At 50.0% G+C, this 24,736-nt stretch overlaps 1 protein-coding gene across 1 annotated transcript in view; it reads left to right on the top strand.

Annotated features, from left to right (window-relative positions):
* Nucleotides 1-19,491, top strand: part of CADM1 (cell adhesion molecule 1) — a 51,723-nt gene extending 32,232 nt beyond the window's left edge. The window contains exons 9-13 of the mRNA XM_017809638.1: nucleotides 3,226-3,258; nucleotides 8,430-8,483; nucleotides 10,448-10,528; nucleotides 16,986-17,117; nucleotides 17,309-19,491. Coding sequence (XP_017665127.1) covers nucleotides 3,226-3,258; nucleotides 8,430-8,483; nucleotides 10,448-10,528; nucleotides 16,986-17,117; nucleotides 17,309-17,427 — 419 coding nt within the window. The 3' untranslated portion in view covers nucleotides 17,428-19,491. The remainder of the gene's footprint in view (nucleotides 1-3,225; nucleotides 3,259-8,429; nucleotides 8,484-10,447; nucleotides 10,529-16,985; nucleotides 17,118-17,308) is intronic.
* The last annotated feature ends 5,245 nt before the right edge of the window (nucleotides 19,492-24,736 follow it).

Below are 24,736 nucleotides of genomic sequence, written 5' to 3'. Positions count from 1 at the left end.
TCGTGCTGTTTCTGTTTGAGGCTGTGGACTAATTATGGCCGAGTTTAAAGGGCCCGGTCTGTCACGCTCTGCAAACAGTTTGAAGTTGGAGAGAATCCATTTGAGAAAATGAGGAGGCTCAGCGATGGAGCTTGTAACTGAGGGAAATATTGCCCAGATTGCCTCCACACAGTGATTTTATAAGTGTGTGTGTGTGCTTGTGTAACTGCCTGATGAGGTGGTGAGTGCCTGGAGCGTGGGTGTCGTCCGAGTTGTCTTTGCTGGCAGATTCCACCGTCGTGTCGCAAGACAATGTGTGTCGGTGTCTTCATTCATCGTGGGCAGTGCTAAACAGAAATCCCAATAAAGTGAAATTTGCAGCTTTGTAGAGGCCGGTGGTTCTTCCCTTGGGTACCCTCTGTAGCTATAAAGTAGGCCTCTGGAGAGCTTGTGTACATGGAGATTTTGGAAGGCCATGGCATTGTTTGGCTTCTCCTCAAACAGCACATTTTGTTCTCTTCTTGACTGGTGTCAGGAAGAGAAGGTTTGCTCTTAAGATAGAATGTCTCCTGTAGAGCTGAGTCTCTTTAGTTATGTGCTTTCTATGTCCTGGCTTTGCCACACCTGGTAAACCAGCCCATTCTTCATCACCGAGTTTCCATATTGAATTACAGACGTTAGCCTGGGGTGATCGTGTGGCTGCTCTGCACACCGATGGCAAGGGACTAGAACTGTGATTTTTGGTGATGGCAAAGCCTTTCTTTGGCTTTATTCAACATTGGTTAGGTCAGGAATGTATGAAAGACTTCTTGTTGGTCAGTATTTTAGGAGAACAGATGTTTTTTGTTATAGGACATGGGGCAGAGGGCTGATCCCTGGGGTGCTGTCTGCCTGCTCTGGCATGGAAGAGTGGCTGTTCTTGAAAGCAAAGCAGAAGCTGATGGCTCATACCTGGGATTCAGGAAAGCACGTTCAAAGTTAGCCAGTCCAGCTTAAAGTTAGGGGTTGTCCGAGCAGCAGCACTGTAGGGCCAGAATGTTCCTTCCTGGGTGAGGAGGGACAGCAGTGGGGCTGGGACACAATGGATTTACAGGAGTACACTGGTTTGGTACCAAAGCACCAGTGACAGTTTTCCTCTCCTTTGCCACACCACTGCAGTAGTGTGCCTGTGTTGGGGCGTTCCTCTCTTTAATACAAGATTATTCCCCTTCGGAACACTGGTGTGTGCAGTCCTTCTGCTCAAAGAAGACTCTGGGATTGAACAGGACTCCCTGAAAGCTCACTCTAAACTTTAACCGGTCTGTGTTTCCTATTGCAACCATCCAAACCATTTGCTAATCATAACTTTGTCATTCCAGCTGCAGCCAACATGTTGTTTGACTTGGATATTTGTTCGCACTTACAACCGCTTGAGAACTTTATTTTGTGCAACCTGTTGGTCTCTGTCCCCGGACAGGGAAGCGAGATGCACTGTCCAGTTTGCACTGTTTCTTGACTAATATCTCTTCCAGCACGTCAATACAAGTTGGCTTCCAGCAGATTCTCTATTTAATGTAAAAGCTGATGTAACTTTTTTTTGTTTCAGGAAGACAGTAAATTGAGACTATTTATAGATGCCATCTCAGGAATTAATACTCAGTTTTACCCCTTCTGAACAACAACTTCCCCCCCACCTCCACCACCATTTCCCCCTCCACCATTTGCTTGGTTAAAATGAGGCATCATTTGGGGATTGCTGCCCAAAACCAAAGCAAAGCCCTGCTCTTGGTCTCCTCATGGCTTTGGAAGGGTTCCCTTGCAGCCCCCAGAGCACCTGCAGGAGAACAAGGGCCAGTCTCTTAGAGGGTGCCTCAGATTTGGTTGCCAAGATGAGAACAGTCTCTGTTGGCAGTGAAAACAGGCTAATGATGGCTTGATAATCTCTTATGCAAATCTTGGTGCAGTTTGTTAAACTGTGCAGGGTTTATTTGTTTTGCTTCCATAATTAAAGCATGTAGACCTTGTATCTGTAAGTATTGTGTATTCCTTGTATGATTCTTGTCTTTGCTGCTGCTTCAGAAATTCAGCCCTGAGCTGTCCTCAGCTAAATTGCCAAGGAACGGGTCCTCCTTTTTCCACTGCTGCCTCTGCCCGTGCAGGGAGCCCGTCCCCGGGTTCTCTGCCAGCATGTCACTGAGGGGAAACGCTGCTGTGAATTGTCTGTCGTTGCTACAAAACCCAAGCTCTGGGCTGCTGTGCAGGGGTGCTCAGTGGAGCCTTCTCTGTGCTCACTCACACGGTTTTACTCACTCAAACATTGCACCGAACCCGGGCAGGGCTGGGCCAAGCCTGGCCTGTGCCGTTGGCTCCAGGGATGTCCGTGACACGTTCTGAGGAGCCAGCCCACTCCAGCCAATGACCCCAGCTCCAACAACTTAAATAAGCCAGTGAATTTTGGTAACATGGATAAATATGATTTAGACCTATTGGTGTGGAGGAAATAACTGTCAGGAAAAGGCTGCAGACTCGAGTCAGTCTTAAAAGCTGCCTGTTGCAAACACCTGGAAGAGACAAAGCATCTCTCCATCAGCAAGGCAGCAGCCTTCAAGGAATTCCCAGTGGGATTTAGCCTGAATGGAATAGAGTCAGCTTCAGACTAATGGCCAAAAAAACTTCAGGATATTTTAATTAGCTGTAGCTGTTAACCAGGTACCTGCTGCAGCAGGGGGACTGGTAACCTTTGTCTGCAATTGCCAGTTCTAGAACATTTTTTGTTGGAAGAATGGTGCATCATGCAGGTGGTGGCTGGGAAGGAGGAGAGGGGGGAGCAGACCATTCCCCAGCCACGGGCCCTCTGGTGCAGGCAGTGTTTGAGTGAGTAACAGCGACGTGTCGAGCCTCGGCTCCTCGTCCTGCTCTGGAGCTTCTGTTTTGTCCCCGCCAACTAAAGCGTTGGTGTCGGTGTTCTCCCCTGTCTCCTGTTCCCCTGACTTTGCAACCACCAGTAATTGTTCTGGCAAGATCCTGGAAAAAGAGAAAAATTTACTGTTTTCCTCAGGCTCATAGCTTTTGAACTGGAGGCATGTCTTCTAAACAGTGCAACTCACTTCAAATGCTTTTTGCCTTTCATTTTATTATTGCTTGTCACGCAATGTTCTTTGAAAGCTTGCTCATATATTATCTGTTCCATTTTTTCCATTTTCCCTTTTTTTGCATGCTGTTCCTCCTGTTTCTTCCCTTCCTCCAATCCTCTGTTCCCGTGTGTAGACACAACGGCGACGACAGAACCGGCAGTTCACGGTTGGTATCACATTCCTGTTTATCTTATTTCTCAGCGCTGCTGAGTGGCAAGACAAGCCTGGGAAGGGGGAGCCAAAATGGGAACTGGAGTCTTCAAGGGAAAACCGTGTTTCAGGTGGACTCATCTCATAAATACAACATGGGTTTTAAGGCTGGAAAGTCTTGTCTGCTCTTGTCATTTCTGCTGTGAGCTTCGCAGCCGGTCATCCTGTGCCAGGCAGGCCCCAAGCCCCATGGAAGTGAATCCAGGTCCGAGCAGTGCCAGGTGATTCTCCACCCATCGGCTGGGAGAATCACTTCACACATGGGAGATAAATCTGGCTTTTCAACATAGGAATTCAATTTTTTTTTTTATTTTAAATTTTTGAGCATTTTTCTTGCATTCTGAGTTAGTTTTTAAGACAGGGCCTCCACTGGGTCTGCCAGTGCGGGGCAGCTTGGGGGGTTCTGGGATGCTCCACAGAGGAGCGCTCGCCTGGGAGGTCGGCAGTGAAGTTTGTGTTATTACACTGCAGAAGGAGATGGGGAAAACAAATAGCAACACTTTCCTCTCAGCATAGCAGTCTAGCAAAGTAACCCTTCTCGTCTGCTCGAGGCAGTCTAGCTAACAGCTTGACAGCTTCCCGAGCTTCCTCCATTCCCCAGCGAGCCTACGTACGCGCTGCAGGCTGGAAGTTGAGCATCTCGTTTTTTGGCACGAGCTCACTTTTCAGCTAAAGAACCAAAACCTCTGACAATTTTTAATTACAGCTAATCCGTGTTGGACCTTGCTATTTTAGTTTCTTTTAACTCTGATAAATTAACTGGTTTTTTTTACTGACAGAAATCCATGGTGCAGAGTACCCAGTTTTCCTGCCTGCTCCCCTCAAGGTGTCGCTTGGATGAGGACAGAGGTGGGACTGAGTGAAGCAATGGTTCAGTAGTGATGCCTCATGTCAAGAGAGGGGGGTTTGTCCTTCATGTCCCAAGTAACTTACCTACTTGGATGCATTTTCCCACTTAGGGTAAAGATGGGAAACCTTCGGGCACACGTGTGTTTTCTCTGCGTGACGACCTCCCTATGTGTGTTAAATGTCCAGAGCCAATATTGGTAGGTTTGTGATTGATCCCTAAATTTGGGAAGGATCAGGCAGCCCCAGTGCCAGTATGATCTGACATCCTTTCTGGGCGTCTCAGCATCAGGAAAGGCTCAGTGTAGCCGTGCATTAGTCTGTGGTGAGGACAAGCCAGGCAGGCTCACTGGTGGCATGGGAGGCAGAGCCCTTTCCTATTTCTTTAAAGCAGTTCCCAATGACTTTCCTCCTTTTTTCTTGTCCTGGGGAAGCCATAAAAAGCCTGTTTTTAACTCGAGGATGACCTCTGAACCTCCCCTCTCTGTGAGGGGGATCACTGCTAAGGAGGTGGTCAGCTGAAATGACAACCCATCCCAGTCAAATGAGCTGCTACAAACTTTCCTGCCTTAAAACCAGACGGTTTGTCCTGAATTTTCCCACGCTTGCCCTCGTGGGGTGCTTTTCCGGTGAAGACTCTGGATTTCTTTCCAAGCTTGTGTTGCTGGAGTGTGTATGGAGTATACCAGGTGTTTCTGTATGTTGGCCATTTGTTCTTTCCGATGTCCAATGGGAGTGAGCATGTCTGTGAATGACTAGAAATGCATGGGCATGAATACAGCCAAATGGATTTTCTCCAAAAACAATTTTAAATGAATTGGGGGAAGAAAAAAAAGAAAACAAAATAAAACAAAAAAGGCAAAACCAAAAACCAACCAAAAAAGAGATTGCTAGCAAAGAAAACAGACTGTAAGGCCAGTGTGGAGCCAGCACAATGTTTCAATTGGGGAAAGGGGGTTTGAGCCATTTAAAGTTTTGGAGTGTATCCTAGAGGACTGGGGGGAAGGAGTCCTGTATGTGTGTGCATGTCCCAGTGGTAGCCAAGGCCCTGCCATTCCCGTTTCCTCCCGGAATGGAGTTGACGGCAGCGATGCATGAGTGACCTAACGCACGAACATTGTTAACTCTTTTGTTGAAAAATGAGAGCTTAACTGTGAATTTTCTGATGCACTTTCTCCTTTCTCTGCACTGTTCATTGCCAGAGCTCCAATAACAGCATGGTCATGGCCGGCAGGAAGGCTTGTGCACCCCACGAAGCCGGGGTTTCCCAGCTTCAGCCCTCCTCCCTCTCAGTGTGCCCCTGTGGGGTCAGGGTGCCAGCGAGGCTGAAATCACAGGTCCCACTGTTTGAGCTGGAAAATGGGCAGAGCTTGGTGGAGCCGGGAGCATCTGCACCTCTCAGCTGGGGGAGAAAGCGCTTTTTCTGCCATGCCCTTTTGCTTCTCCTCCCCTGCCCCTCTCCCCACCAAAATAAACAGGCCAGTTTTTAATGTCCTGGCCGCTGCTGTCCCTCGGTGGGCAGGAGAGTTCAGACATCATGAGGTGCTGCCCTTTGTGGAGCCCCTCAGGTGAGACGCCCAGCTCACGTTTTGCCCCCTACACAAGCAGGACGTCTCCAAGCAGCCATGACCTTGGACACACTGAACATTTGCCCACTTTTTCCCAAATTTTCCCCTTGTCCTGTTGTAAGCAGAGAGCTTTAAGAGCTCAGAGTGATCTCCCAGGATGCAGAAGCTGCCGGCACAGGGTATTGCACTTGCAGCCCTGTCCGTCTGTCCGGCCATGGGGGGCTCAGAGCTGCTCCCCTCTCCCCCACCAAGGCAGGAACCAGGTGCTGCTGCCTCAGCACAGGCAGAATTTTTGCTCATCCTCGTGGAAAGGTAGGGTGAAAAAAACCTTCTCTGAAGCTGGCAAAGCAGGAAGCCTGGAGTGAAGGTTAAAATAATGAAAACACCCCCGTTGCGAATGAAGAGCGACGAGAAAATACCTTGCCCATAATGCAGCAGGTAAATTATTTTACAGGCTGGAAATTCTTACCCGAAGGCCCATGTGGGATTTTAATTGTGGCCTTAACAGGGTTTGGTACAAGAACAGGTAACACTACTGTGTTACGCTCTTTTTGGGTTTTTTGATAGCTCAGTCACTGAAAATGAGTTTTGCTTGGCTGCAGCCTGAGCCCGGCCGTGCCCCAGTGCCGGCTGCTCACACACCTTGACAGGTGCTACGGGAAAAGCCTCAGAGCTTTCTGCATTGCCATTTTGCTCTGCCCGTCCAGCCGCCTCATTCCCTCTTGGAAATGCCCTACTTAAAAGTACAGCTAATAGTAAATACGTTCCTCAATATATTTTACAGATCCCGTCCTCGGGGCGGTTGAATAAAACATCACAGCACTGTCTGCGCCCGCTGCGGGTCTGCGCGGCACCGCAGAGCGCCGCATGAAACGGAATCCCTAATTGCTTATTTAGAGCCTGAGACGGGAGAGAAATTGGCTTTTCCTTAAAAAACAGAGGTAGCGTGGGAGCCCATAGAAATCTAAATAGAGCCGGGGTGCCAGTGTCCTCGTGCGGGTGCCCGGTCGGGCTGAGGACGCGCTCGCTGTGCCAACTGCGCCCACCAAGGATTTATCATTTCCAGGGAAATGGAGCCTAGTGAAAAGTTCCCTTTTATTTATCTAGCAGGAGTAGTGGCAGACTTTCAATTCATCCCCTCAGAAGCGAAAAGGAGGGGCTTTAGTAGCCGATATGAAAGTTTAATGAGAAAAATCAAGAAGTAATTTGCCACCTATTTAAATGCCTCACAACAGGTTTTAACACCAGTCGGTGGCATTTGTGAGTGTCCCAGGTGCAGAGAGAAACTGAATTGTGGAATTCAGTTGCACATTTTCTTTTGAAAAGGTTTTTTCTTTTTTTTTTCTTTTTTTTTTGCTTCATAAAAAATGCAACATTGCCCTTTTTCATTAGTGAGAAAATGTAGTTCCTTTAAAAGGGAAGGGAAGGCTCTACAGAAGCAATTTTGGAGAGAGAAAAGTTGAAGGGCTCCTCTGCTGAGCGCAGCTTTGCATGGCCCATGCTTCTGTGAGTCAACTGTCATATTTATAGATTGTTCATAGAAAAAAGGCTCCTGAAAATCTGGAAAGGGCTCCCTGAAACCCAAGAGTGGCACACAAACAAATTTCCTGCTATTAATCTAAATGGCTTCCCACTTCAGAAGGTAATTCTAATGTAGCTTCCAGGTGACGTATTTAAAAACCAGTCACTGAAAATTGGTTTTATTTTTAAGGAGCAATACATATATATGTATTGCTGCTCAGCAGTGGGGCCAGTCTGCACGTTGACCATACTGCACTCACAGCTTTCCTGCTTCACACAAGCACTGGTAGCAGTCTGTGAGCTGACAATTCCAGGCTCCCCAGTGCCCAGGGATGGGGGATCTCTTCATGGGAGTTTTTTTTCTTCACTTATGCATTTGCTTTAGCAGCCAGCAGCAAGAGTGAGCCCACAGGGTAATGCTGCCCCACCCCTCCTTTCAGTAGGTCTGGGTGGTCTCCAGGCTCTGGTTTGCCCTGTGACCAGTGCTGAGATGTCCACCCAAGGGACTGCTCTGCCTGCAGACCCTGGCACTTCCTCAAACTCCCAAACAAACAGCACTAACACCCTCACAGACAGCGCTGGCTGCCTGTGGTGGCCATGACTGCCTGCATGCCTCCCTGACTGCTCTGTGAGCTCTGAGCACAGATGCTTTGCCCATAAACCCATCACATTTGGGCAAATGAACAAAAGCTGGTTTTGCCTGATGGTTTGGCAGAGGACACAGCCCACAGCCTGCAGAGGTGCCCTGCGGCCGTGAAACGAGGGGCTCAATATTCATCTTCACTCACTGATAAACGGCCGGGCTTGTCACCACCACCAAAACCAATTGGATGGGGTGCAAAATTGGAAGAAAGTTTTCCATGGCTCTGTGTATGGCAGGACCGAAATCAGCCTGGACTAAATTGGGAAGTTGCCCAAGCCAGAGTTTGGGGGCTCTGCATGCTGTTATGAGTGAGTGGTCTCGATGCCATGTCTCGTGTGCCAACAGTGTAGAGCGAGGAGCGTTTCTGTCTGTAATAAAGGCCACGATTGCACTCGTGTCACACGACGGCTCTGCCCGCACCAGCAGACGGTGGCGAGTGACTGATGCATTCTCTTTTTCCCCCCAAGAAATTCATCCTCAGTTCTTAAGTGTGTTGTTTTTTGTCGCTTGAGAAACGCAGAGAAAAACGAGTTTGTTTTTACTTGTAAGGCTTTACTCAGTTGCCCAATTCGGCCGAGGAGCTGGACTATGGGGATCTCTCAGGTAAGGGCTAGTCCGTAGGTAACCCACTGCTCTCCTTCGCTAGACACTGGTTCCACTCTGATTTCTGCATCTTGGCCATGTTGCATTGTGCAGTCGCTGTGGCGCAGCCATTCTCCCCACGCTCTCACAGCTTGGATGTGCTCTCCTTTCTGTTGGGGTTTTCCTTCCTTTTTTTTGGTTTTGGCACCCATTTCTGTGTGGCACCCTCGGGGCGGGAGGTGCAGGGCGCCGAGGCCAACCATTGCAGTTCCCTCCCAGCTGGGATTTTTTGAGCACTGATTTGGAGACCGGTTGAGTTGAATCTTTGCTTGTAAAACACTCAACTCTGCCATATTCTGTGAAACCACCCTAGAAACGGGCGTCCGGCATTAACCCTCGGCTGCTCGGAGATTCCTCGGTGTACGAGCATCAGGTTGGGGGTAAACCAGAGGTGATTGTTTTATCAGTGAGGCAAAACCAAGTAAATGGTTCAACCTTTTTTTTTTTATCCACACTGGACTGGAAGGGGCATAAAAGCATCCCCATGGCTGGTCCTTGCCAATCAGTGGTGATCCAGATTGAAGCACAACAGCATCTTCAGTGGATGCATCTGGTATATTCAGAACAGGGCCTGTACCGGGGTACAAACCTGAAATCTCTGTTCTTCATGCTTTCCTATAGAAATCCACACGATTTTTTTGCTCCCACTTGCAGAGCATCCCTGCAGACTCATCGTACCTGCCAGGCTCTGAGGCTGCTTGTGGCCACTCCAACACAGGGTGCAGAATCTCGGCCATAAGGCAGAAGCAGCCCTTTGTCCCTCCAGGAGGAGTCTGCCCAGGGGAGTTGTGGCTCATTGCTGTTCCCTTCAGGGGTTCCAGCATGGAGGAAAAAATAACCCCAAAAAAAGCAAACACCTGAGTCCTCATTCTGTCAAATAGGTGCTTCCCTTTCACCCAGTCAAATCAGGAGCATCCCATCCTGTCAGCCACTACTAGTGTGCTTTGGTCAAGAGGTCAGAAAGGATGGATTTGTTCCTGGTGTGTTTTAACCCTGGGCAATGCTAACGATTATTGCTGTGGGCCCAGTCCAGATCCCATAGGTAAGACACAGCAGGGCTCCTGAACATCCCTGAGGGGATGGGGAATAATTGTTTTACTCTGATAAGCTTTTTCACTTTGCAAAATTGTATTTTTTAAGGAAAAATACACCATTTGGTGAATGAAGAGAAGAACAGGAAACAATTCCACAAAGGAATTGCCCAAAATTGGTGTCTGCTCTGCAACCTGCCCTTCCCAGCAGTGCCAGTCTCTGCAGCCTGTGCTGAGGCTGCAGAGTGCTTGCACTGCCCAGAGGGGCTCACACCTTTCCCAGAGCACACAGCTCAGCGTTGTCCTTGTTCTGAATCTGGAAGGGAAGCCAAAATTTCCCCCAGCTTATAGGAATGCAACACAGACAGAGCCACTGCCCACAGCGAGTGCCCTTTGTGCGCTGCTGAACGTCCATTTTGGAGCATCCAGTTTGGCTACTGATGGAATTTTTTTTTTCCTAAGAATTTCAGAATTTTGCTTGTTGCTCTCGGTCACTCCTGTCTGCCCAAAGGGCAATCATTCCTGGTCAGGTGTGGCCAGGATCATACCTCGTCAGGTACTGGGGGGGCACTAGAGAGAGAGCCCTGGACCGTTCTCTGCTACAAACTGAGCAGTCTCCATCCTGTAGCCCCTGCTCAGAGTGCTGGGAAACTGAAACCAGGTCCCATTTTTGGCCCCAGGTCAGCACATTTGTGCTCTCAGACGGGTGGTCCAGGTGAGTGCTGGAGCTGAGCTTTCCATCAGGAACGCCGCCCTCTGCTCCAGCGGGAGTGGGCAGTGGGAGCCCTGGGGACTGTCCTGTGGGATGCAGGGCATGTGCCCACCCCACGGGAGACCGTGGTGTGGCGGGCACAGAGCTGCTGCCGTGTTTGCTCAGTGTGCTGTTCCTTCCAGGTACTCCTGTCCCGCTAACAGCTTCAACAGAGGCTCTGCCGACCGTGCAATTAAGTAATGCATCCCTTGCCTTCCAGCCAGGTAGCCTGAGTCCAGAGCCGTCCTGCTCTTCCTGGCCGAGCTCTGTGTGTCCGTGCCTCTTGCAATCCTCCTCTTGTTCCTCACATCCCGAGCCCTCAGGGTGCAGAGAGGGCTGGCCTCGCACCCCAGTTCCTTATCGCAGCCCAGTGCAGTCCGACAGGCAGGATTCCTGCAGCACTGAACCGTGAGGGCAAACCACTGAGAGCGAGAGAGAGAGAGAGTGTGTGTGTGTGTGTACCTGTACACACACACATGTACAGACTGTCTGTGTGTGTGTGTGTGTGTGTGTGTGTGTGTGTACCTGCACATGCACACAGATGTATGTGTGTGTGTACCTGCACATGCACACACGTACAGACTGTGGTTGGGGGGGTGGTACCTACACAGGTACAGATGGGTGTGGGTGTGTGTGTGTGCCAGCACTCCCGCTCTGCTCCAGAGCGTTGGTACCTCCTGTAAAACAGGGAACGGTCACGACGGCCCCGCGTAGCCTCCACATCAGGCTGGATTACCTGATCCAAACCTGATCAGCACCTTTGCAGAAGGGGTGCTGGGGGATCCATTGCTGCCGCCTGCGAGCGAGGCTCCCTTTCCCAGCAGAGGATCCCCGGGAGCAGCGCTGGGCACTGCCAGGGTGAGCACAGCCCTTCAAACAAAGCACGTTATTTTTCATGAAGCGATCCTGAAATGGGTTGCTGAAGGGGGAGTTTATTGATTGAAGAAGGATGAACTCAAATTTCTCTGGCTTAAATTAGACCAAATTCAATTAAGATACGACAGGCAGGTTAACGCTGCTCTTTAACAGCCCCTTAATAAATTAGAGGAGGGGTTGTCCGCTCCACGCCACACTGTGGGAAAGAATAACATTATTGCTCATCCTGTCACACACAGGCAGTGATTTCTGTCCTCCCACATCGTGGCTAAGTGTTCATGGAATAACAACAGCCTGTTCTTCCACCAGCACCCCCACCAAGCCCTACCTTTAGTGCTGCTCCATCATTTCAAAAACTTCATTCCACAAAAGAATTGACCCCAAGTGCAGTGGGGAGATGTCAGTGCAATCCTCACGTTTCCTACCTTGAGGAAAAAGGGATAGTTGGCTAACCAGGTTTTCAGAAGTGCCCAAGAGACTTAGGGCCATTAGCATCCACATGATGACCTGTGGGAGCTTCAGTCAGGTTGGTGTGATAATCATTTAATAAACTAAGTAATAACCAGAGTTAGAAGAGATGACTAAGTTAGGAATTCTTCAAAGCCATTGGCATAGGTTTCCTTTCCCCTGCTGTGATGCAGATGTTGCCTGCACCTCTGGGAAGCTCAGGAGCTGTCAGTGGGTTCACTGTGTATAAACTTGAGCATGTGCACACACACAAGTTAAGCCCACACTGTCCAATGTCAGGAGTTTGACATTAATTTTCACCCAGTAATAGAAGGTAAATTTTTGTGAGAGTGCAGCAGTAAATCCCATTATGCCAAAATTAATGTATAAACTACATTTCCACAGAAATCTTCTGTTCTCTGCTTTTACAGCAACAATGTGCATAGGGGAGGGTCAGGGTGGTCCAGAGATAGCCCAAAATGTTACAGAGCATTGGGCTACAGAATGCAAAGGCTGAGGGAGGTGAGGAGGAGGGACAGGAGACTGGAGCACCATGCAGCAGGGGCTGCATAGAACCTGGGCTTTCCCACACCACAGCAGGACAGGCTGTGTCTCCCAGTGCTGCTTTTGCTCCACACCTCTGGCACAGAGTGGAGGAGAGTGTAGTCAGCTGGAGAGGGTGCTGGGGCACCCAGGGAGGGACACTGTGTGAAGCAGCAATGGCAGGACCGGTGCCAGCGGCTCAGGGGGGCCGGTGCCAGCTCACCCCAGCTGCGGGAGTCGCTGAAGGAGCTGCTGCCTTCAGGTGCTCCAGGATGCTCGTGGGTGCAGAGGGTTCCTGTCACCAAGGTGAGCCCAAACCTGCTGCTTCAAGCGCCACGGGACCCACTGCTGAGAGCGTGGGGAGCGCTGAAGGTAAATAGGAAGTGGTGTGACCCAAATAGGTCTGAAGCTGTTGGTGTGGGTGTAAATGAGATTTAAAATACAGGCAGCCAGGTCCAATCCAGTCTTGCTTTTAGTCTGGAGAAGCTGCTGCTGACAGAGTGGAATATCCTTAGATACATCTATATTTAAAACCTCGTTAAAATGGAATTGAGTGGAACTTTTTATTGAGAAGTTGGGAGCAGGAAAGTCTTTCCTCTGCTAAAGCTCAGTTTAAGTGCTGACCCAGACTGTCAGGGTGTTGCCATTACCATCACCAGTATTTTTCTTGAGAGCCCACAGAAAGCTGGTTTTAGCAATTACATCGGCAGAAATTTTAGAAAACTGGAGATCATCAATACATTTATTTTTTTAAAAGGGTCTCCCCCAAAGCCCTCATAGCTGAAAACCTGCAGGTTTGAATCACAGATGTTGGTTGTCAGTACTTAGGTGGACAATCCCCAGCTCAGCATCTGCTCTGTGCTGCTCCTGGCCCTTGGAATTAGTTCCTTAGTTTGTTGATGAGTAGGAACCAGCCCCACATCCTTTTCTTTCCTGTCTACATGCTGTTTGCTGAACTGCACTTTTTGTTTAAAGGAAAACTTCAGGGTTCCCATTCCAGAGGTATAATCACTATTTTGTTGATTACATGAGCAGTTGGTTAAAATAATCAGCAAAAATTAATTTAAAGCTACCTGAGTCTCTTCCTGCCCACCCCCAGAAGGGGTCCCGCAGTGCTCCTGTGCTGTGCAGTGGTTTTGCTCAGTGCTGCATCCCACGGAACCCTGGCATCCCCTGATGTGGGGCACAGCCCTGCCAGCCCTTCAGGGGAGGCAGCGCAGCACTTGAAAAGAAAAAATTGATTTTTTTTTTCCTGCTTGAGCTCAGTTCTGGCAGGTGGATTGTACCGTTACCACTGCAGTTTTCCTTTAAGGTGCTTTGGTGCCAAGCAAAGCATCGACCCAAAAACAGTTCAGCTGAGGTGCACTGTAGCTGCAGAGTAGCTCCAAGGGGGGCATGTTGGTGAGAACATGCCATGATGTCTGTCCCTTCCGTGCCCTTCCCTCCCTCCTTCTACCCCCACCCACAAAAACCCACAAGCAAACCCAAACCAAAACCATAATAGGAAAATTCCTGACGATTTGCTGGAGAGACCAGGATCCAGCTTGCTCCAATATATATTAACATCCTAATGGGAAAGCTCTGCATGTATACATTTACTGCGCCCTGACAAGAGGGAATTAAATGTCAGAAGGATTTGTAGCATCTGTAATTGAATTGGTGCTGAGAAAAGCAAATCTTGAGGAAGAATAACATATTAGGATTAGCAAATAATGTGGCATTTTGTCAGTTCCTGCCATCTCGGCTGTTCCCTCTTCAGCAATAAAGTTGTGATTTCTGGTTTAATCAGAGATAGGAGGCAGGAATAGCTTGGGTGAATTGGAGACAGCATTTAAAGCAGATTCTGGTTGTTAAGGTCAAGTCTCTCCTGGGCACAAATTTGAGGAATTATTCCTTGCTCCATAGACCTGACACTTTGTTAATTAGCAGTGAAATAGCGAGGGGCAGGACGTGGAGAGGCTGTTCCTGTGCTGGCTGTTCCTGTGCACAGACGGGTTTGCTGGGAGCAGTGTCGGAATTGCTGGTGGTGGAGTTGGGCTTTGCTGTGCCCGCGGTGCTGGCAGGCAGAGCTCGTGGTGATGGGTCACACCGTTGGAGCATGTGAGGTCTGAGGAGGTGCTGCAGGAGGAATGTTTTAGGTCATGTGTGAGCTTGAGGATGTGTTTAGCCACGTGCATAACAGTGTGAACTTGGGGCTGGCACCTCGCAGGGGTCTTCTTTAACAGACATAATTGAGGAAAACAGCCCTGCATGTCCCAGGAGGCCAACTCATACCTAACAAACTGTGCTGAGCAGAACTGCCAGCCAGGTTTTAGGCCAAAGTCCCTTCTCAGGGGAACCTTCTCTCCGGGCTCTCGGTGTGATGCCGTCCTAAGGGAAGACCTGAGGGATGTGTTGGGCACGAGGCTTTGGCACAGCCCCTGTCTCTGTGGTGGTGGGTCGGTGTGACAGTGTGGAAGCCGCCGCTGCCAGCACGAGCTCACCAAGGCTTCGTCTTTCCAGAACTTTAATTTATGGTGATGAAGAAAAAATGCCTCTTGATGCAAAATCCTGCTGGAAGCACATTACAGAGCCATAACTCAGCGTGTTTATGCCCCTCAGCTGTTCCAGATGTCAACAAGCCACTCATCTGCCCAGGCTGGGATGCTGCTGGCTGCGCTGAGTGCAGCCGAGCGGAACTGGGTGCAAAGTTTCTAAAAAAAAAAATAAAAAAATGGAATTCAGCGTGCCTAAAGCAGCTGCTCCAGCAGATGAGCCAGTTTAGTTGCTCTGCAGAGGCCGGATTAGCTGAGCTGCAGCAGTGGTGGGAAGGCTGTGTCAGAGCGGGAGCTCCCGGGATGCCCAGGGTGGCCGGTTTTCCCCCAGCTGCCATCCTGGGCAGGCAGCAGAGCCTGTGCCTGGGCGAGGGGGTCAGCTTGGCACCCCACAGTGCCTCTGTGGGCACCTTTCCCATCGGCCTGCGGGGATGCTTGGCCGCTCACCAGAGCAGCAGACACTGGAAGCCATCACAGCACGGTCTGTTCCCGCTGCAGGTGAGACAGAAGGTTCCCCTTTGCCTTGCTTTTGGATTCCTTGGCACAGTCTCTCCACAGTGCCATTGCACGTGGCAGCAAAGGTTTTTGATTTGCAGGGGAATCTTTTTTGGCCACAGTTTTTAGCTGGTTTTAGCTTCTCAGCCAAGCTGCTAGAAGGGGCTCCCTCTCCATGGTGTCCCTCGCCGTGCCCTGGCTCAGCTCAGCATCCCCCTGCCTGCAGTGGAGCTCCTGTTCTCAGGAGGTTACTCGAAGGGGCTTTTTTTCTTAAATTGTTTTAATTAAAAGGCGCTTTATGGTGCTCTGGGTCCCAGATTATTTACTTGGGTCCCTCGGTCCTTAATCTTGGAGCAGAATTGGAAATATCGATAGAAAGTGTAAATCCCAGCTGCTGCTCGAAAGCTTTGTATCAGGTCTCGGCTCAAAAGAGCCCCATTACCTTCAGCTGTCACGGATCTGTACGCTTGATCGATAAACTTCAAATATTATTAGAGGTGGAGGCTTCAGAGATTTGCTCTGTTCTTTGGAGGGAGACGGAGATAAATCTTTCTTAAAAATTGACTTGCATTTGCTCTCTCAGTCGTCCTGGCAAAACGCATTTCTCCGAGGTGTCCAGGCAGGCGCAGGCAGGACAGATTTATGGGCCATGTGCTTCTTGTAGTGAAAGATTTAAATGGTAAATCCTTCACATATGACTTCACAAATCATGTAAAGTTAAAAGATTTTTACCGTTTCTGTTGCTGCTGTGCTTAAATTGTAAGGTATGGCTAGTAAATCATTTTAATGGAGGTGTCGCGCTTGACTCACTAAAAAAAAGAGACAATGGTTTAGCTTCTATTCCAAAATGTTAATGTATTAATCAGCGGGAGAATAATTGTTTTTTACTGCGTTATAAATCTCAGTTGCCATTAGGATTGCAGCGAGGGTTGATGTAGCTGCGTTCTTAAATTAAAATTGTTTACACTGCTATACATTCATTTTACATGGCCATAGCTCATCCGGGGTTCATTCCGGAGCTGTTCCTCCGCCACATCAGTCATCCCTCTCCCGGGTGACGGCATCTCGAGGGAGAGGCGCTTCTGAAAGGAAACTAATTGTGTGGTGAGGAGTTAAATAAACGCAGTAAAGCAGTCGGAGGCACCGTTCAGTTACTGTTCACTGTTGGCCTCAGAGTCGCTGTTACAGTTTGGGTCAAGAGTGTCGTGTCCTCATGGGCTGCATCAAACAGCAAAGGTGGTGGTTAATGGTGGAACCCAGATGAGTCGGGGCAGAGGATGGTTGTAAACAGATTTTCTGTGCTGGGTGGGCCGGGTTTAGGGCAAGGAGTGTTTTGGGCTGAAGTTGAAATATTTTCAACAGGGCACTCGTTAATGACATTTCTCAGAGCTAAATATTAATACTCCCGTATTGCACTGCTCTTCCCTGTGCCCCACCCACAAGGGAGGCTGAAATTTGGGGAGCACTGTGGGAAAGTTTCCCAGAGCAGGTCCCCACCGATGACTCCGTGTGCCCTCCCTCCCCTCTCCCAGCTGTCTCCCACGTGTGTAGTTGTAGTGCTGCTGCTTTTAGCGGAAAAAACCTCACGAGTCGAGCTGCCAGATCAGTTCGGCTCCGGACGAAGTTCCTCTGCCCGAACTCATCTGTCTAGTTAGCTCCGTGCTTCACCCCTGCTCCTCTGGAGAGCCCGAGGGCAGCTCTTCCTGTCCTGGGAGCAGCTGCCGCCAGACCTGCCGAGAGCATCATAGTAAGTCCCCAATTCTTATTCCTCTTCTGATCTCGACAGATTCCCGCGCGGGTGAGGAGGGGGCGATACGGAGCGTGGACCACGCCGTGGTTGGCGGCGTCGTTGCCGTCGTCGTCTTCGCAATGCTTTGCCTACTCATCATTTTAGGGCGATATTTTGCCAGACATAAAGGTAAGACAGAGACTGAAACTGGAGCGTGAGAGGTCTGGCACGTGTGTCCCCTCCCTCGTCAGGTTGTGCTGTCTGATGCAACAGACCCCCCAGTTTCTCTCCCAGTGGCATTTTTGTTTCCTTCGTCAGTCTCTCCCTCGGCACCGTGCCGGGACTCACGAGGAGTCACACAGCCTCCTCTTCCCTTGCAGGTACATACTTCACTCATGAAGCCAAAGGAGCAGATGATGCGGCCGACGCAGACACAGCCATCATCAACGCAGAGGGGGGACAAAACAACTCCGAGGAAAAGAAAGAGTACTTCATCTAGAGCAGCCTTGGTTCCCATGAGGTGTCCAACCGTGGACGGTTACTACTGGCCCTATTTAAACGCTACAGAGACAGTGATCTTGGAAGTTGCAACCAGCTTGTGTCTTTTTTTTTTTAAGGAAAAAAAAGCAAATGGGTGGAGAGCGGTGAGGCCGGGAGGGTCCGGGATTCGCTGTGTAAAAATATTCCTCGTAAAGTACACTCTGCTGTTCGACACCTCAGTTCGTTTGGGTTTTCTTTTTTTGGCCAAGTCCAGCTTGGATTTAGTTTAGTGAAGTCATTTGCAGAAGATTCTGTGCCTTGTTTAATTTCTGTTCGTTCGGGTCGGGGGGAGGCTGGGAAGAAGAGGGGCTTCTGTGCGTTAGTTCCCTTCGGGTTTCTGTGGCTCTTCGTTTCCCCTTTCCTGTTTCTGGAGTTGCCAGCTGGGACCCCGTGGAGTAGGTGCGTTTCTCTGAAGGTGTTTCCCCTTTTTTCTCTTCACCGGTTTCCGTTCAGAACTCGAGCTCATCGGAGGAGAACCAGCACATTTTAGATGCGTAGTTTGCAGTTCAGTGTGCCCGTGTCCCGTTCCCCTGTCACCGTCAAGGCTCGGATAACACCCCCCGAGCCCCTCTTTGTGGCTGTTTCAGGTGCTTTCAATGGTGGCGGCTGGGAAATGGGCTGGAGCTCGGCAGAGGTGCTGCTCGGCCACGAGGACGCAGGAGTGGGCTCCTTGCTGGGCAGGCAGAGCCCTCCCGGGTGCAGGGGCATCTCCTCATCCTCTCCTGCTCGGCAGCCGCAGGGGCAGCAGGTAAAGCCCCTCTGATGTGTGAGCCCAGACCTGGAGAGCAGCTGGATGAACAAAACTGCCTTTTTTTCTACCCGCTAAGTAAAACGTGGGAATTCGCGTTAACACGAGCGTGCTAATGACCACTAAAGCCATAGGTGCACAGGAGACTCTGGCTCAGTCGGAATCAGAAGCGGCAGGTAGCAAACCGCAGCGGGAGGACGGTATAAAGTTATAGATGCTGACTTTTTTTTGGTGAGTAATCATGGATTTCGAGCGATACTTTTTTTAATTGTGTTTACGTGGCAAATGTATCTGATTTATTTAAGGGAAGCATTAATCTTAGCGTCAGGTTTTGGGGACTTTTTAGGGGTTTTCTGGGCGGGGGGGGGCATTTTTGTGCGTTCGTTTTTTAATTGTTGTTTTTAGTAGGATCATTACAGTGCGGGATTCCTTTGGGAACGGGGCGGGGCCTGACGCAGCGAGCGAGCCCGTTCCCGGGCAGTATTCCGTCTTTCCCCTTCTCTTCACGAGCAGAACCTCGCGAAACGCCCCTTTTTTCCGAGCAGATTTTGCCGAGCGCAGCTCTGTCCTGAGCCCTCAGCACCATTGCCAAACCCCATCGCGGTGAGAAGCAGCCAGGTCGGGGCCGGGGGCTCCGTGGCCCGGCGGTGGCGGGACGGGACGGGCATCCTGGCCTTGAGCAGCCCATCTTTGTTTGGAAGTGTACCGTAGTGCAGTGTTACCGATGTAACTTTGACTTACAATGTTGACATGTCTCAGGTTCATGTGTTTGATTGGTGTTTTCCGTCTCAGGTAGATTGCAAAAATTTCGGCCCCACGCATTGGAAAAAAATGGAAAAAAAAAAACCCACATAAAAACAGGAGAAAAAAAACAGGAAAATATGAATTTTAGTTGTATATCGGTTTATGTATTTTTTCTTCAGTATACAGTGCACTGTTGAAATGTATTGTTGAGTATTACTTTGTACAGCTTTAGATCATTAGGATTTTGAAGCGTGAAGAAAGAACAACCTTGTTTAAAGGAGGATCACAAATGAAGGACGCGAAACTGATGATAAACAACCTTGTTCTTTATTTACCCGGCCTTTTTATTTTTTCCCCTTAGGCCAGTTCTGTTTTAAGGTGTCCATGGAAGATGTTACAGTGTAAGAAAATACATATCCATCTGTTCCCATTCACATTTTGTATTGGTTCATGTATCCCATTTTTACAAAGGAAAAGAAGTACTATAAAATATCTGTCTTCTTAATAAAAAAAATTAATGTTACAAAACTAGATCTTGTTTTGAACTCTTTATCCCTGGCTGTCACAGAGGCCACCATCAGAGCTCACCCACCAAAGTGGGCAGAAGGAGCTGGTGCTGGGCAGGTAACACCCAGCACTGCCTGGAGCAAGAGCAGTTAAACCTGATGCACTGAAGCTGCATTAAATATAGAGTAGATTTCACAAGTTTCTTGTTTATAGTTGCTGAATTGTTTTATTTGGGGAGTATTTACATGGAGAAAATTGATCTGTCACTGATATTCCAACCTTCCCGAGCTGGGGAAGTTTGGTACACAAGCTTTAAATAGCAGACATGTCTAAATCCTGCCATGGAAGGTGAGTGTTGAAATGTGTGACCTCCTTTGCCCTGTTCCCATCTCCCATTCAGTTCTGGTGCTGCCAGATTTTCTTAAAAGTGCTTGGGATTTCCAAATTGCGGCACTCCATGTCTGTTCTCCTCAAGACACCAAACTCCAACAGGTGCTGCCGGGAAGGATCCCTTTGCCTCCTCCCGGTCTCGGGCCGCTGTCGATGGCGGCAGAGCCTCCTCCTCCAGCCCTTCCCTCCGCCGCAGCCCCCGGAACTGGGCTGCGAGGCAGCTGCGGCGCTGAAATTAGAACCATCAATCTTTTGTGTTTTGCACAAAGGAGGAGGAGAAAGACAATTGCTTTTCGAGGAGATGGTACCGAGGGACAGGCTGCCAGAACGTCCGCTCGCACCCAACGCGCAGGAGGAGCCGCGCGGGCCGGGCGCGGGTGCCGGAGGCGGCGGCTGCTGCTGCTCCAGGGCCGGTGTCCAGCTCCGGAGCACTCGGTGCCTCTCATGTGATCGTGTCAGAAACAGCGTTTTTCTTAGAGAGAGATTGTGACACTGAGGGGAAAACTGCAGGGCAAAGCCAAAAAAGCAGCTCTCCCCTTTCTTACCCGAAATGAGCAGCGCAGCTTTGATGGTTTCCATGGCTATTGCAATTATTTCAATGCAGAAGAGGTTTGAGACTTGCAGGCCCCTGGTGCCGGCTCACGATGCTTTTCTTCTCCTCGAGCCAGCGCTAATTGTGTCTCACACTTGCAGTGTCTGTAATTTATCCTCTCAGGGGCCCACATCTTTCAGGGTTTTAAGGTTATTTAGTGGTGCTTTTCTTCCCATTTCCTACTTGGTCCTTTGCTTTTACACATTACAAATGGGTGACAAGAAACTGTACCTGTAGTGTGCAGGATCAGTTTCCTGTTGAAACCCTCTGCATTAACTTTCAGACACTGAGATGTAAAAACATGGATGGGGAAAGCTGGAAAGAGTAACTTTGAGCAATAAGACTTAGTGATTCCCATATCCCAAGTGTTCAGCTTGGGATGCTGCACACGTTCCCCACAGATGTGACCCCATGGCTGCTGAGCCTGTCCCGTTACACAGAGCTGAGGACACTGTCAGGTTTTCATGAAAATGAAGAAAATTATCATTACTTCAAATAAGAATGTAGTCTTTGCCCTGAACTTTGCATTTTCAAAAGTTGCAGAAGTCCTAATTGCACAATTATTTTATTGGGTAATACAATTCCTAATTTTCTTCTTTTTTTAACCAAATACGGGGAGGAATTACTTTGAGTAACTGAGTCTGACTTGTGTAATTACAGCCTTTTCTGCCAGGCTGAAGTTGCCAAAAAGCTTGTGCCACGTAGAGTAATTAGCCATAAATGACGCTGTAACTCACATCAGGTAGCAGGTACCTGGTCCTGGGTGGGTGATTGGAATACGCGGGAGCAGGGACGAGGCTGAGCACGCGTCTGGCAGCATCGATCCGCGCCGGCCAGTCAGTTCTCATCAGAGGGTCCTGACAAGGGGCTAATAGCTTTTTCTGAAGATCCAATCCCATTTTCCAGGCAGCGGCCGGTGTTGTGCCGCCTGGGATAACATCTGCTCCGGGTGGCATCGATCGGGCGGGGGCACGTGTGTGTCCCCAGCACTGGGTCCCAGCAGCTTTATCTGGATGTAATAATTTCAGTGAAGGGGAAAACCCAAATTCCACCTAAAACCCAACACTTGGGCTAATAATTCACATCTGAATTAGTACAACCAGGAAAAGAATTTCAGTCTACTGGTCACTAAGAGTTTAAACTGGCCTTGTCCTGTTTCCAGAGTCAGCCGTGGAGGTGATCCCTGCAGCACCTCGAGGTCTCTCCTGGAAACCTGTGTACACAGTGAGCAGGGCAAGGGCTTAATGGGGTCTCTGGGGAGGTGCAGGAAAAGTGATTCTGCAGATGGACAGAGCTCTGCACACCCTGAACTGGGCTGCAAACTGACGAGCTCCTTGGTGAGCTTCAGTTAAATAAACAGACTTTGGGTAAACAAACAGATTCTAGGTGGAAAAATAAACTTTAAGTGAAAAAACAAACTTAAAGTGAATTAACAAACTTTAAGTGAAGAAAATAAACTTTAGGAGAATAAACAAAACTTAAGTGCAATAAAGAGCTCAAGTTAAATAAGCAAACTGCTGAAGTAACTGACTGAAGGCCAGCTGAGGGCCAGTTGTGCTGCTGGAGCCTGTGAGAAGCAGGATAAGAGCTCAGCCATCCTTCCCAGCAGAGGCTGTCCTGGAGAGAGACCCCTTGGAGCTGCTGTGAGGGAGGACATCACCAGCTCCTGCAGCCCTTTTCTGCCAGAGGGTGCCAAGCAGATGGATCCACACCTGGACCCAGTAGGATGTCTCCCTGTCCCATGTCAGGTCTGCTCCTTGCTCACCCCTCTGGGCTCATCCTCTCCCTCAGTCACCAGAGGTGGATGGACTGACAGACCCCCATGCTCTGCTCAGGACTTGTTCGTGCCTACACCAAGGTGCCAGTGCTGCCTGTGGAGCTCTCCATCCATTTTTCCCTGTCAGCCCAGGCCGAGCTACATTAATATCAGCTCTAACCCGTGTGCCTCTGCCTATCTGCCCATAGCCGTGTTCTCCTGCTCCAGTTCCTTATCCTGTTCTGCAGGATAGCAGCAGCCCTGTAAGTCACAGACCTGGAGTGATGTGGGCAGCATAGGAATAACACGTACAGATGGAACAGGGATGCAGAATAGAGATAGGAAGGGTATGGAGAGATGCCGTTCAGCAGTCCCTCAGCTCTGCAGTCCAAGGTGAGCAATGTCCGGGTGCTGGGCAGCCTGAGCGTGGTTTGGGGGACACTCTGCCCCCCCAGTGCCAGGGGAACGGAGCCCCTTCAGAAGAGCAAAGGGATTTGGCAGCCCTGGGAGGTTTTGTTTCTGTCTTGGAACTGTGCTGTGAGCCAGACCCACGTCTGCCTCCCTGCTTCACTCCACGTGGTGCCTGGCAGAGCTGCCCTTGTGCCCTGTCCCTGGAGAAATCCTGGAAATCCTGTTTTCCTGCTTTGTATCCCAACAGTACCAGTGTTGTCCTTCACATCTTCCCAAGTCCTCAAGTGCTGGCTCTCATCATCCTTTGGGGTGGGCAGGATCCCCTCCTCTTCCTCAACAAACTGCCCAAAAGTGGGGTTCCCTTGCTGCAGTGGTGCCTGTGCAGCCAGGGGGTGGTTGGTACATGTCACTTCTGGGGTGTTGAGCCCTCGGCTCGGATACCCCAGATTAAGCATCCATCACAGCACCACCACCCCTCCCGGGAGCCCTCACAGCTCCCTCCTTGCTGCAACAAGCGGCGCCGGCGGCACCTCACCCGCCGGAGCACACCGGGAGCGGGCACGCACGGAACCAGCAAGCGGGAGATGTGAAGGCTGCCAGGAGTAAAGGGAATATTTGATCAGATGCCCTCCTCTCTCCTCTGTTCTCTGCTCTCAGCCTCCCTCGGGGCCAGCACCTCACTGCCTCTGAGCACCACAGCTGCGACAGGTTGGCAGCAGCTCCTCAGAATGGGACCTGCACAGGAATCTCAATGAGATGGAAAAGGTAATCTCCAGCCTTGACACTCCATGTTGTTTTCTTCCCTCGTTCCTTTGCCCCCTTCTCTGTTCCATCTCCTCTCTGCTGTTTTCCGTGCCCGTGGTCAGCTTTCCATTCTCCGTACCTGCTCCCTGTGTCCGTTGCCAGGATGGGAGGTGCTGCCCCACGCCCCCTTGCAGGGGCACAGCTTGCTCCATCATCCGCCTTGGATGTGCCCCTTGTCCATGCTGTGCCTTGGGCATTCATGTTTCTCAGCTCTTCCACATTTCCCAAACAGGACTCTGGCATTAGCACTTCTTCTGAGAGTCCTTTCAACGAGTCTGGCAGAGCCACAGGTCAAGTGTGAGATTTCACACGGTCTCTGATGATTTTTTTTTTCCCCCAGCATCAAAAAACAGCCTCTTAAAATGGGAACGAGCTCCAGCCCAGTCACAGCACCCCAGGGACCTCATCCAGCCCCATGTTCCCATGCAGGTGATGCTCCCAGACAGCTAACATGTGTCCCACCAAAGGTAACCTGCTCCCGACCAGGGGGCACATGGTGCCTGGAGCATTGCTCCAGCAGTGACCGGGACCTGCCAGGATCCAGGCTCTTTCCCACACCCACTGGCCAGGCAGCCTTTCCCTGTGCAACCCCGGAGTGTTCCCTCCCCCAGTGCTCCTGTCCTCAATCAGCACGATTATTCCTGGTAATTGTCCCTTCTCTGGGTAATGCTGCTGAGCAGGGACAGGGAGCGTGGCAGTGTTTTTCTGTGACTAAGAAAAGGTGTGTACGTGGCCTTGATTGCAAATGAAAAATTAAGGCCCCGTGTCTTGCATTCATTCCCACTTGATTACGCACCAGCACATAAACAAATCTTCACCCAGTTGCCTGAGGGGTGTCAATGATCCACCTTTGCTTCTCTCGCCTCTCCTCCAGCAAATCTATAACACATTTAATCTTCACCACTCACTCTCCTCAGTTTTTAAATGTCTAATTTGCTGCCGAGCGTGGCTCCAATTCTCCCTGTGCTGCCACTTTAGCTCTGACTGGTGTTTGCCTGATTGCTTGGCTGGAGAGTCGGGGTGCACTGGGCCTGGGATGGCAGAGGGGCAGCAGCCCAGGCAGTGCCACAGTTAACAGGCTGCTTTGGAGCAAACCCAAAACTTCACAGATTTGTCTGCAAGTGTTCAGTGCACCCTGCCAGGAGTGCAGGTTCCTGTGCTTGTGAGCATTAAAACTTGGGGTACTTTAAGCAGAACTGCACAGCATTGGAGCTGTGCTTCTCTGCAGCCATGGCTTCATACCTGGAAAACATGTGCTTAAAGCAAACCAAGAGGAATGGTACAAAGGGAGGAAAACAGGGATCAGGATTTAGGTG

This window comes from Lepidothrix coronata, unplaced genomic scaffold (genome assembly GCF_001604755.1).
Source record: "Lepidothrix coronata isolate B3197 unplaced genomic scaffold, Lepidothrix_coronata-1.0 Scaffold27, whole genome shotgun sequence".
NCBI lineage: Eukaryota > Metazoa > Chordata > Aves > Passeriformes > Pipridae > Lepidothrix > Lepidothrix coronata.
The sequence above is the reverse complement of the archived record's forward strand: the minus strand, read 5'-3'. Positions and strand labels throughout refer to the sequence as shown.